At 39.6% G+C, this 13,558-nt stretch overlaps 1 protein-coding gene across 1 annotated transcript in view; it reads left to right on the top strand.

The window, feature by feature from the left end:
- CNST (consortin, connexin sorting protein) overlaps positions 1 to 13,558 on the top strand; it is a 111,439-nt gene that overhangs the window by 34,230 nt on the left and 63,651 nt on the right. Inside the window, exon 2 of the mRNA XM_080825132.1 lies at positions 9,911 to 10,339. Within this exon, the coding sequence (XP_080681258.1) occupies positions 9,961 to 10,339 (379 nt within the window). The 5' untranslated portion in view covers positions 9,911 to 9,960. The remainder of the gene's footprint in view (positions 1 to 9,910; positions 10,340 to 13,558) is intronic.

Genomic DNA, 13,558 nt, shown 5'->3' with positions numbered 1-13,558 from the left:
TGTGTTGAAATGAGCCCCATTAAGGCAGGGAAGACTGGGGAAGATGAAACAAATTATGCTTTCTTTAGTCAGCTTAGCTGCCCCAAGGTTGCTTTGGTCTTAAGAGTCTTAAGAGTCACATGATTTCAGTTAATTTCTCTATTTGAACACTGCTTTCTCTGTGTAAATAAAAATCCATGTTTTTTGTTTCTTCCTTAGAATCATTACCTCACATTTGACTATAATTGATCATTTATTTTTCTTGTTTCTTTCTTTTATATTTTTATGGTTTTGTTATCTACTTTGTCATATCTTTATCCTCCTTCTGGCATAAATTTTTAATGACCTTTCTTGTTTCTGTATTAAGAACAAATTCCTTATTGTGAAAGTGTTTTTTATTCTTACTGAAGAAATATTAAAACAATATGGTTAACTTTTGTAGTATACTTTTTTTTTGAGAGATTTATTTGAGAGAGAGAGAGGAGAGCACATGAGCTGAGAGAGAGGGTGAAGGAGAGAGAATCTCAGACTCCCCACTGAGCACAGAGTCGAATGTGGGGCTCAGTCACATAACCCTGAGATTATGACCTGAGCCAAAATCAAGGGTCAGAAACTTAACCGTCTGAGCCACCTAGGCGCCCCTGTACTGTACTATTATATAGAATTTGAAGTATTTAGAACTTGAAGCTGTCTTACTAGTTAGTTTCAATATCAAGAAGTATCCCCAAAAGGGGTGACATCACCCTGGGGTTTATGTCCTGAACATCAAGGTAGACGGGTACTTACAAACTGATTTTAAAAGCAAGTCATATTTATTTCCTTTAAGTAACTATTTACCTTGTTTGATTATAGTAGTAATAACATCTTCAGCCAGGAAACGCCTACAGTATAGCTTGTATGAGCAAGAGTCGGGGATGCAGTGAATACCATGAGCCATGACTTCAGCTACTGTGGCACTGTCAAGACAATGTCACGGAGAGCAACCATGTCCAGTAAAAATGTAATGTGAACTGTATATAGAATTTGGTTCCCTAGTCATCACATTATAAAAACTTTTTAAAAAGTGAAATTAGGGGCACCTGTGTGGCTCAGTGGGTTAAGCCACTGCCTTCGGCTCAGGTCATGATCTCAGGGTCCTGGGATTGAGTCCCGCATCAGGCTCTCTGCTCAGCGTGGAGCCTGCTTCCCTCCGCCTCTGTCTGCCTCACTGCCTACTTGTGATCTCTGTCAAATAAATAAATAAAAATCTTTTTAAAAAATGTGAAATTAATCATAGAGTTCACTTAACCCAGTAGATCAATATATTATTTCAGTGTATAGTCAATATACGAAAGTATCAGAGAGCTGGTTTACATTCTTTGTCTTCATAAGAAAGTCTTTGAAATATGGTAAGTACTTTACAAATACAGTGCATCTCAGTCTGGACACATTTTTATTGGAAATGCTTGCTCTATATTTAGACTTTCTAAAACTTACAGGTGAGAAAGCAGATTCACAGACCCAATTTGTTCAAAATATACATAAGTTTTTCAATCACTGAATCAATACTTTAAAATTTTTATATGTTTATTTATTTTTAAAGATTTTATTTCTTTATTTGACAGAGAGAGAACATGTGTGCACAATCAGGTAGAGAAGCAAGCAGAAGGAGAAGGAGAGGCAGACTCCCTGCTGAGCAAGGAGCCTGATGCGGGGCTCAATCCCAAGACCCCAAGATCATGACCTGAGCCGAAGGTAGACGCTTAACTGAATGAGCCACCCCAGCACCCCTTGATACATGTCTTTAAATTTAAATGAATTTGGAGCACCTGGGTAGCTCATTTGGTGAAGTGTCTGCCTTGGGCTCAGGTCTTGATCTCAGGGTCCTGGGATGGAGTCCCCCATCGGGCTCCTTGCTCAGCAGGGGGTCTGCTTCTCCTCCTCTCTCTGCCTGCTGCTTCCCTGCTTGTGCACTCCCCAACCCCTCTCTGTCAAATAAATTAAATCTTTTAAAAAATAAATTAATTGAATGAAAGTTAAATTAATTAAAATTAAATAAAAGGAAAAATTCAGTTCTTCAGTCTCACTGTGCATATTTATGAGACTGACATGCTGCCTACTGTGCTAAGGAGGCAACTCACTGTGCATATTTAAAGTACTCAGTAGCCATACATATGTGATTAGCGACGACCCCATTGAACTACATGGGGATAGAATATAGCTCACAGCTGAAGATGTCAGCCAAGGGACCCCAGGTCAAGCTTAGTATTTTTTTTTTTAAAGATTTTATTTATTTATTTGACAGACAGAGATCACAAGCAGGCGGAGAGGCAGGCAGAGAGAGAGAAGGAAGCAGGCTCCCCGCTGAGCAGAGAGCCCGATGCGGGGCTCGATCCCAGGACCGTGGGATCATGACCTGAGCCGAAGGCAGAGGCTTTAACCCACTGAGCCACCCAGGCGCCCCTCAAGCTTAGTATTTTAATTAAATTTTAAGGTGAAGAGAATGATATAAATTAGCCAAAATTAGGATATTGAAGTTATAGGGGCAACATTTTAATGAAGCAGATGTCTAAGTTTCATATGATTGGCATCATTTTCAGAAAACAGTTTGGAGATACTGTCTGGTCCTTGGATAGTTGTCCTCAGGTTGAGACACTGTTAATTCCTAGAAACTGCCTTATAGCAGGGTATGAAATCAGCCTAGTGGATGTTGATCAGCATTCTTAAAAATATGAAATAGTATCGAATAGAATGGAGAATGCATCAGAATGTGTTTCGTTTCAAGAAAACTTTGTTTCAGTTACATATACATATTTTGTGTGTACAGGTTCTCAATGGAAAATGAATTTCATATTCTGGGTTGCAAAAGTTTTGAGAATCATTCCTCTGAGGCATACTTGTGATTGCTGATATACTGACCATTGCTGACAGGTACACATGTCCAAACAAAGCATTAATCATGGAAAATCTTGGATTTAGCAATGAGATAGAAGTGTTTTCAAATGTGTAATGAGTAAAATGGTAAAATGTGAAGTGAGATATGTAATCCCCATAATAAACACAACATATGGGTATTTTGTCCTCAATCCTGAGCTGACCAGGAGTAGTCAAATTTGAATTTGGGATTAATAGAATACCTTACTGGTTTGGTAAATGTCTTCCTTTAAATTTTGGTTTGACTCTGAAGTCATTGAATTTCAACTTGGGGTTGCATCTTTATTCTTAAAAATCTTGGCTCTTTCGAAAGTGAAAGTATGGGAGAGGCTGGCTGGCTGAGTCAGTGGAATGTGAGACTCTTGATCTCAGGGTGGTGAGTTCAAAACCCACATTAGGTGTAGAGATAACTTTTTTTTTTTAAGTGAAAGTATGTATTTAGCCTAATTTGTGTAGATTATTTAAAAATGTCACTCAAAATCTCCTTAAAGAATTTTAAAAGTTCTTAAAGGATTTTTTTTTTTTTAATTGGCTGGGACAAGGGGTAGAGGAAAAGGGAGAGAGAATCTTAAGCAGACTGCACACCCAGTGCAAGCCCGACATAGTGCTTGATCCCAGGACCCTGAGATCAAGACCGGAGCCAAAATCAAGAGTCTGATGCTGGGGTGCCTGGGTGGCTTAGTGGGTCAAGCCAATGGTTTTGCCTCCAGTCATGATCTCAGAGTCCTGGGTTTGAGCCCTGCGTTGGGCTCTCTGCTCAGCAGGGAGCCTGCTTCCCACCCCCCCTTCTCTGCCTGCCTCTCTGCCTATTTGTGATCTCTGTCTGTCAAATAAATAAATAAAATCTAAAAAAAAAAAGTCTGATGCTTAACCGACTGAGTCACCAGGCGCTTCTCCTTAAAGGATTTTAATAAAATAATTGAGTAATACCTATGGATTAAGGTTTTTGTTTGAGTGACACCTGATGTTTAATCTCAGCAGTTATCCATTAAGATGTTTCAAAAGATGAATTCTAATTTTACCTGGGAAGGAGAATGTTTTTAACAAAATGTAGATTTCTTTTTGTTAGTCTGTTACTCTAAATTATTGGTTTATTTAAAGCTTCTTCCAGGGCTTTGTTATTTTTCAAGTTTTGTCTAAGCCTGACTTAGATGTGTTTGCTTGAAATTCTCAGCTGTACAGAGTCAGCTTGTCAAATAACTTCTGCACAGTGTACATATTTGGAATGCTGTTTTCACATGAGAGGCTGGAAACTTGAACAGCACTCACTACTGTGCTTTTAAAAAAGCCAAAATATGCCAGAGTCAGGACTGTGCGGTCATTGTAGCTCTTAAGTACAAGGCCCTGGGCTACATGTGGCGAAGAATAGAAATTCTCTGTGGCTGGGTTATGGGCATTCAAGTGGCTTAAATATCATAGGACACATGTGCAAAAATACACAGTACAGAGCAGTATTGGGGAAGGACAGTGGTGGTACAGAATGCTAATGAGCAGGACATTATGCCCAGGTCTTTGGGATAGAGACCTCAGGGAGCCCCACTGGAATGGCTTTGGAGCCAGACCTTGACTAATGGTTAGGTATCCTCTAAGAATAATTACAGGACATTCATACCTTGAAAAAATTAAATGTTAGAGTAAGAGTTAGTATCAGAAGGTACTTTACAAAGTGACCTTTTGAGAATTAAACTATATCATCATCACAAAATGGTGAGAGACAAAATGTCTTAGGGCCCAAAAGAGTTCTCAACAGAAGAAGGTGGGCCGTGTAGGAAATGGATTTTGTGTGGATCTTGGAAAAGAGAGAAGTACTTCCAGGAATTTGAACTTCTTGGTCATTAGCCATGTGTCCTCTGCTGTAGGTGGAGTTTCTTCATTGAGGTGTACAACAGCTGGAGTGAAATACTCTTTCAGTTACTTTCTCCCCATTGTCCCTAGAGCATAACGATGAGGAGTATGGCCTCCGAATCATAGCGGGTCCATACTCCATTTAGAAGTGGAAGGAGGGAAGTTTAGAAACTTACTAGCTGAATGACCCTTCATGAGATAGGAAACTTGGTTTCTTCGTTAGTATAATGGGACTAAAAATTACCTATCTGCCTAGGGTAATTATGAAAATTCAGTAAGAGCTTTGGTCTGAAAAGTCTAACACAGAGCCTGGTACATGACACTCAACAAAGCTGTGAAATGTGATTTGTAATTTTATACTCACCAAGAAGCTTTATTTACTAATTTCTAGATATCTTAATCATCTGAAACAGGATGCCCAGAACAGATGCTTAAGCATTCTAGGAACCAAATGAAATATCCCCCATTGTAAATTAAATTTCAGCATTTTCAAATGATGCTGGTTAACATTAGTTTATTATCAGGAGCCTAATACTTCTGGGAAATCTGGAAATGCTTTGTTTCTGAGACTGCAGTAAGGCTCTGGACCCACTTGAAAAAAACCTACTGGGGCTTAATACCAATCAGTGAAGTTTCTTAGGAAGCAGTGGTGGCTGACTTTCACCGAGCATTCAGTACAGGCCAAGCACTCTCCCAAGTATGTTACCTGCCATGTTGTCTGAGCCTCACAAATGACTTTTCGAGGTGGGTGCATTAGTTCTCCACTTACAGATGAGAAAACAGAAGCTTGGAGATGTAGGCAGCTTGCCCTAAGGTTGCACCCACGGTTTGTTAGATGACAGTGCCAGAATCCAAGCCTCGGTTAGCCTGGGTTCTCAGCCTCCGTGCTGTACTGCCCAGGAGTCCAAGGAGAGGGGACCTGGTTTCAGATCCAATTCCATTTCCTCCCAGAAAGATGAGCCTAAACAAGTTATTTTTGCCTCTCCAAGCCTGAGATTCTCCACCTGAAACACAGTGTGGGTACCTCCTATGTAGGGCTTGCTTGGAGGGTTAGATATGAGATATGTGAAGTGCCTGTCACAGTTCCCACTGCGTGATGGAGATTCAGCAAGAGAGAAGTGTAATTGTTTGGGGCTCTCTGCCTCCCACTTCCTCCTTGGCATGTGACCTGTGTATCTCTCAGGTACGGTTCGTACTTTCAGATGCATGTCAGCATATGACTTGAATAAGGACGCCTGGGTGGCTCAGTGGGTTAAGCGCCTGCCTTCGGCTCAGGTCATGATCCCAGGGTCCTGGGATGGAGCCCCGCGTCGGGCTCTCTGCTCAGCGGGGAGCCTGCTTCTCCTTCTCCCTCTCCCTCTGCCCCCACCATTGTGCGTGTGCACATGCGTGCACACACTCTCTCTCAAATAAATGAATAAAATGTTAAAAAAATAGAAAGAATATAACTTGATTGTTTAAAAGACAGCCGAGGCTGTTCCTAGTTTTAAGGACCGACTTTTTCCCTGCATAGCCCCATGAATTTCTTTTCACTGCTGTGATCAAGAATACATACCATATGCCATTTTAACTTTTTTTCACTGTATGATGTGGTGGTATTATTGATACCAATGCTGCTATGTACCCATCACCACTGCATTTCCAAACCTTTTCCATCACCCTGAGCAAAAAACAATGCAACCATTACACAGGAACTTCCTTTTATCTCCTGCCCTCTGCCCCTCCGGTCTGTTTTCTGTCTCCATGAATCTGCCCGTTGTAGAAATTTTGTGCAAGTGGAATCATACTGTTTTCATCCTTTTGTGTCAGGCTAATTTCACTACGTATAATGCTGCCAAGGTTCTTCCATAGTTTTTGCAAGTATCAGAACTTCCTTCCTGAACTTCCAGAATTTCCCTGGTATGAATATACTGCATTTTGTTTATCTACTCATCTGTTAGTGGACATTTGTGTAGTTTCCACCATATTAGCTATATGCACTTTATTTGTTTACTTGGTTATTGATTTATTGAGGTATAGTTGACATAAAATGTTACATTAGTTTCATGTATACAATGTAATGGTCTACAGTTCTATTTGTTGTTGCTGGACTGTAATTACCATCTGTCACCACAAGGTTATTACAATATTATTCACTATATTCCGTATGCTGCACTTTTCATCCCTGTCAGTCATTTAAACTGAAAGTTTGCACCTCTTAATTACCTGCACCATTTCGCCCTTACCCTCAACCCCTCCCTTCCAGCAACCAACAGTTTGTTCTCCGTATTTATGATTCTGGTTTTTTGTTGTTGCTGATTGGTTGGTTGGTTTGGTTTTTAGACTCCACTTATAAGTCAAATCATATCATATTGGTCTTTCTCTGTCTGACTCATTTTACTTAGCATGATACTCTGTCCACCCATGTTGTCCCTAATGGAAGATTTCATTCTTTCTAGTGGCTAAGTATTATTACGTGTATATATTACCACATGCTCTTTACCCATTTGTCGATCAGTGGATTCTTAGGTTGCTTCCATACTTGGCTACTGTAAACAATGCTGTGATATTGGCTGTGTATTTATCTTTTCAAGTTAGTGTTTTTGTTTTCTTAGGTAAATACTTAGCAGTGGAATTACTAGATCATCTGGTATTTCTCTTTTTAATTTTTTGAGGAACCTCCATACTGTTTTCCAGAGTGGCTGTACCAGTTTGCATTCCCACCAGCAGTGCACAGGGGCTCCCCTTTCCTCCACATTCTTGCTAACACTTGTTATTTCTTGTCTCTCTGATCCTAGACATTCTGACTGGTGTGAAGTGATATCTCATTGTGGTTTTGATTTGCATTCCCCTGATGATGGGTGAGATTGAGCATCCTTTCATGTTTTGTTGGCCATCTGTGTGATTTTTGTTTTTTGTTTTGTTTGTTTTTGGCAGAATGTCTATTCGGGTACTCTGCCCATTTTTAAATCAGATTTTTTGGTGTTTTGGTCTTGAGTTGTGTAAGTTCTCTATGTATTTTGGATACTAATCCCTTATTGGGTATAGCATCTGCAGATATCCTCTCTCATTCTGTAGGTTGCCATGTTATTTAGTTGGTTTCCTTCACTTGCAAAAGCTTTTTATTTTGATGTAGACCCAACAGTTTATTTAGCTTTTGTTTCCCTCATCTGTGGAGATATATCTAGAAAGGTGATGCTAAGGCCAGTGTCCAAGAATACACTGGTGATGTTTTCTTCTAGGAGTTTTATGCTTTAAGGTCTCACATTGAGGTCTTCTTAATCCACTTAGGGTTTATTTTTCTATACATTTGATATGAGAAAGTGGTATAGTTTCTTTAATATGTGACTGTTTGGTTTTCCCCACCGTTTATTGAAGAGTTTGCCTTCAATAAGGCACTGTATATTCTTGCCTCCTTTGTCATAGATCAATTGACCATATCACTGTGGGTTTGTTTCTGGGCTCCCTATCCTTTCTATTGATCTTTGTCTATTTTAGCCGCATACATTTTATAAGTCATGTGAGCTTGGGTTCTCTCGTGATAGTAATCTCAAAAACCCTTCATTAAAATAATAACTTTTTAAATTAAAAAGTATACTCTATTTAGATTTTATATTAGGGCTAAACCCAAGTTAATATATATATATATATATGTGGTAAAAGGAAATTGGTGCCATCCAAATTTAGATATTTTTATGTTTGCCAACCAGTACTTTTTTTTTAAGATATTATTTATTTATTTGACAGAGAGAGACACAGCAAGACAGGGAACATAAGCACAGGGAGTGGGAGGGGGAAAAGGGAGAAGCAGGCTTCCTGCCAAGCAGGGAGTCTGATGTGGGGCTCGATCCCAGGACCCTGGGATCGTGACCTGAGCTGAAGGCAGATGCTTAAACAACTGAGCCACCCAGGCGGCCAACCAGTACATTTAAGTCTGAATCAAATAAAATATTCCAGTTGTAAAATACGTTAAAAACATATGATACAAGCAGTGCAGAGCTAATGTTTTATTTTGTACTTTGTTTTCATGTTTTAAAAGAATTATACTTTATTTACATGTTTCTAAACACCAAATAAGCATTTCTATTAATTTGAAGAATTTAGAAAGTCACTAAAATTTTTCTCAGATTACTGAAATACTATGTTTGATTCAAACCCCAAATTATAATTGGCAAGCAGAAAATTTCAAGATCTTGCTGACATCATTTCCCTTAAAATGTAATATACTTTTGGATGATAAGAGGGGACAAAACATGTCTGATAAATGGCTTAGAATCTATTTTCTCTATTTTTACTATGTTAGAAGGATCCTTGGAGCAGATTTAGATTTTCCAAGTCTAAACTAGTCTATAGAGTTAATCATGGCCCTCTTCTTCTTCTTTTTTTTTTTTTTTTTAATTTTATAAAAGGAATTTGCTGACAGTTCTAAGGTACTTTCCAGGGTTTCTTTTTAGGAAGTAAATGATATAATGAGAATAGAATATTACCATTTACTACCTGAATTTTCTACATACCTTCTTTTCATTTATTTCTTTGAAAGATTTTATTTATTAGAGAGAGAGAGAGAGAATGAAAGAGAGAGTATGAGAGGGGAGAAGGTCAGAGGGAGAAGCAGATTCCCCATGAATCGGAGAGCCCAATGTGGGACTTGATCCCGGGACTCTAGGATCATGACCTGAGCTGAAGGCGGTTTCTTAACCAGCTGAGCCACCCAGGTGCCCATCTTTCCATTTATTTTTAAAATGTCTGTAAATGTGTTTGTTTGCAAATATTGCTGCTGTTCAGCCAAAGGACTTATACAACTTTCATTTGTCTGGCAAGTGTCCAGCGATAACAAGAGTGGTTGATTTTACCAGATAGCCTGATTAATGAGTAATTTCTTTCATTAAGGCCATGGTTCCATGGTACACAGTAAAATAACTTAGAGAACTTAAAAAAAACACACAGGTAGCAAGGCTCTGTGCTGGACAGGCTCTCCAGGTGATAAACACACAGCCAGAGTTGAGCACCGTTGTATTCAAGCCAGAACTCGGTGAGGTTGGGTGGGCTTCTGAGTGGGGAAGAAATAGAAGGAATGAACGTCAGTCATTTCCATCCTTTCCCTAATTACAGTAAGCCAACCCAAGAGAAAAGGAAATCTAAAGATCACTGAGGATCCAGAGGTGAAGTAGCTTTTTTCTTTCTGTCTTTGTAGACATGGAAGGACTTGCCTGAAATGTAAATGGTCCCACAGAAGATGCTCTGATGGATGACAGCGGAACTCCTACAGATAATCTGCAGATAGAGTCACAAGATGGGTGTCATCCTGGTGACGGCAGGGGAAGCATAGTGACACGCTTGCCTTCTGCATCGGATGAAAATGAAAATCAACTGGATGGGGACGGGCAGGAGCGTCTGAGCAGTGCTGCCAGCGCCATGGGCAGACCTGACGTGCTCACCCAGGACAGTCTCAACAATAATGACAACTGCCCCCCCAGCAATGAGGTGGCTGCGTTCGAGAGCTCAGAGAACGCTCCTGGGGAAAGCCCCAGGGATGGGCAGGCCCTCGTGGGAAAGGACAAAAAAGCACCTGGAAAAAGAAGCCCAAGAACCAAAAGAGGCCCAATGAAGAAGATCCCGCAAGGTATTTTTAAAAATTATTTTGTATACTATTCTTTACCTGAAAATAAGCTGTCTTCTCGTCCCATATGCCATACTGTCCTGCATCTTGCTTCACGTCTCTTGATGTACTCTGGAGCCACTTCTCCAGCATGTGGAGATCCAGCCGTGTGGCATGTGACGCGCATGACGGCTTTCCAGTGTCCCCCCACTTGGGTGTGCGTGATTTATTCAGCCGCTTCTTTATGGCGATTCCCAGTAATTTGCCAAAATCAACACGCTGAAATTGAAGTTGTCTGTACATGTTTTCACACAAGGTATTTTAAGTATATATAGTCTTCTTCCTTTATAAATCAGACCATTTTCTACCGGTATCAGCCCTAAAAATTTCCTTCTGTCATCACTGTGGCTTTGATCTCTCATCTGTGAGTTTTTGTGCTGATATAGTTGTTATTTTATTTTACTTTTTATTTGAGAAAGGGAGAGCAGGGGAAGGGCAGAGGAAGAGGGAGAGAGAGAATCTCAAGCAGACTCCACTCTCAGCATGGAGCCCGATGCAGGACTCGATCTCGTCACTTTTTCTTTGTTTTGAGAGAGAGAGAGCATGAGGTGCTGGTACAGTTTTAAATTCTTCACAGGATCTTTCCAACTCACTTAGTAAGTGAATAATAGGTGTTAACATATATTGATAGATATTTTATATCAGTGTTGAATAAGACATCTAGCTTTCATTGTCTGTATCACTTTGGTTACTAACTAATTCAGAGTATTTCTTTTTTCTCTTTCATTTTCTTTTCCTTTTATTGCAGAGTATTTCTCATTTGGTATATAGTTTGGCACTTAAAGTTGGGAGCTATAGACTTTTTTCCCCTGAATCATAGGGCACCCATGGGAAAAAGACCACCTCTGGTTATTTTCCTTCAGGAACATGTGGGTCTGGAGTATTCCGGCACGTCCAAGGCCGGGACTCTGGAGTGTAACACCAGCTTACCTAGGCCAGCAGTCTCTGCGTGAGGCTTAAGAGAACGAAGGGGAGTGTCTCCTCATCTTCTGCTTCTTTGGCTGCTTAGACATATAGTTGATCTCTCCATACCCTGTTTATTTATTTATTTTAAATTTGGAGTTAAAGATGAAAGTTTGTAGTTCATACAGATTTATCCTTCTTTATTCGATAAAGTGACTTGATAACTTGTTAATGTAGTTCATAATTAGGCTTTCCAGTTAACTGATCTTTTCATCTTTGCTTTTCCTTAGTTTGCTTAAAGAAAATTAAAATAAATTTTGAAAAGAGATATGAGAGCCTTTTCTCAAAAGATCTAAGATAAACAGATGATGTATGTAGTGCTATTTGTGCATAAATTGATTTATCCAATGACTATAATTCAAGAGCAATTTGACTATGCCTCTCTAATGTGTTCTTTTGATGTTTTGAGGAACTGAGACCCAGTTGCATATGTACATGGACCAGTCGTAGCTCCTTTTATTCCTTCCTCCCATGGCCTTGTTTCATTTTCCCTAGGTGGGATTATATTATTTGAAGTTTTTCTATATTTATTATCTAGTGAGCAGGTATGTGTAGAATTACTATCCCCTAATGCATTTGAAATATGTGATTTCTAAAACTTAGGGATAGGCTTTATATAGATTAGCTTTTCAATTCTATATCTTAAATAAAATGATAACGTGTGAGAAAACTGAATTAGGAATTGCAGAACCTATGTTCAACTCTTACTTGTGGTTTTGGTAACTTGGTGAGCCTTAACCATTCTGTACTTCAGTTTTCTAGACTGTATAATGATGGTGATGTTCATCCAAATATGTCTATAAAATTCCTTTCTGAGGTATGAATTCCTTAGATTCCTGAACAGAGATGGAATGGTCTAAACTTGGTTAAAACTTGGTGATTCACCTCTGTATCTATATAGGTTCTTTTTTTTTTATTTGTAAGAGGTACATTTTTATTTGTACTTCGAGTTTTATTGTTAAATTAAAAGAAGAAAAGTGTGGGTGGGCAGAAGAATTTTAAGCTGGGTAGAAGGATTCCCAGGAGAGCAGAATTACTTCTTTCTGGACCTGGAAGGACTTGGAATGGGAAGCTTTAGGATGGCCTAGGAGCTCTTTGCACTGTACCCTGAGAGACGGCTAAAGCCTGTCCTCAGTACACACCCCATCACCAGGTCTGAGTGATCGAATCTCCCTGAGATCACTCTGGCTAGTCTTATTTCTCTCCATCTCCACTGCCACAGTTCAGTGTCATCATCTTCAGCTGGAGGAAAGCTGCCTAAAGATGTCTCCATCTTGCCGCTCCCGAATCCATTCCCTGTGTCCAAACGAACAGCACAGAGAGTCCGTACATAGGTGTCTAGACGTGGGCGTGGTAGCTCTTTCATTACTGTGAAATTCTAAGATCCTAAGTAAATGAAGTTCCAAAATTTAACAGGTGGGTACTTTTCTAATAATGGAATAGCTTTTCAAATGTGAAATGATATATAAAGTGTAATACTCAATTCCAGCCCAGAAATAAGTTTCTTATAGATAGGTGCTCTCTCAACACTTTTTAAAAATATGTATTAAGGTGAATTTTTTTTTGAAGGTTTTATTTATTTATTTGACAAAGAGAGATCACGAGTAGGCAGAGAGGCAGGCAGAGAGAGAGGGGGAAGCAGGCTCCCCACTGAGCAGGGAGCCCGAAGCGGGGCTCGATCCCAGGACCCTGAGACCATGACCCGAGTTGAAGGTAGAGGCTCAACCCACTGAGCCACCTGGGTGCCCTTATTAAGGTGAATTTATTTACTCTTATGCCTCTTTACCTAGTTTAATTTGTAATAATTTTTTGTATATCCAAAAGCTAGTGCTGGAAAAAGAAGTAGAGGAATAGTATTAGGAGACCTGTCATATTTACAGGCTTTCTGGAGGCAGTACTTCTCTAAACCTGCTAAAACCTTGAACTCAGCCTCACAAAAGTCCAGTTGTCATTATTATAAGACTTTGTTTCCTGTAGAGAGTTGAATCCCTGTAATATAGTCAGCTAAGCAGGGTTTCAAGCTGCATTACATCAGGTTTTCACTATAGTTGAATCTGTCATAGCTTTAAGTAAATATCCTAAAAAGGAATGAAAATTAGCCTATATATTTTTAACATCTTGGGCTCCTGGATGGCTCAGTCAGTTAAGCATCTGACACTTGATTTTGGCACAGGTCATGATCTCAGGCTCTTGAGATCGAGCCCTGTGTCGGGCTCCCCA

This window comes from Martes martes, assembly GCF_963455335.1.
Source record: "Martes martes genome assembly, chromosome: 15".
Classification (NCBI taxonomy): Eukaryota; Metazoa; Chordata; class Mammalia; order Carnivora; family Mustelidae; genus Martes; species Martes martes.
The sequence above is the reverse complement of the archived record's forward strand: the minus strand, read 5'-3'. Positions and strand labels throughout refer to the sequence as shown.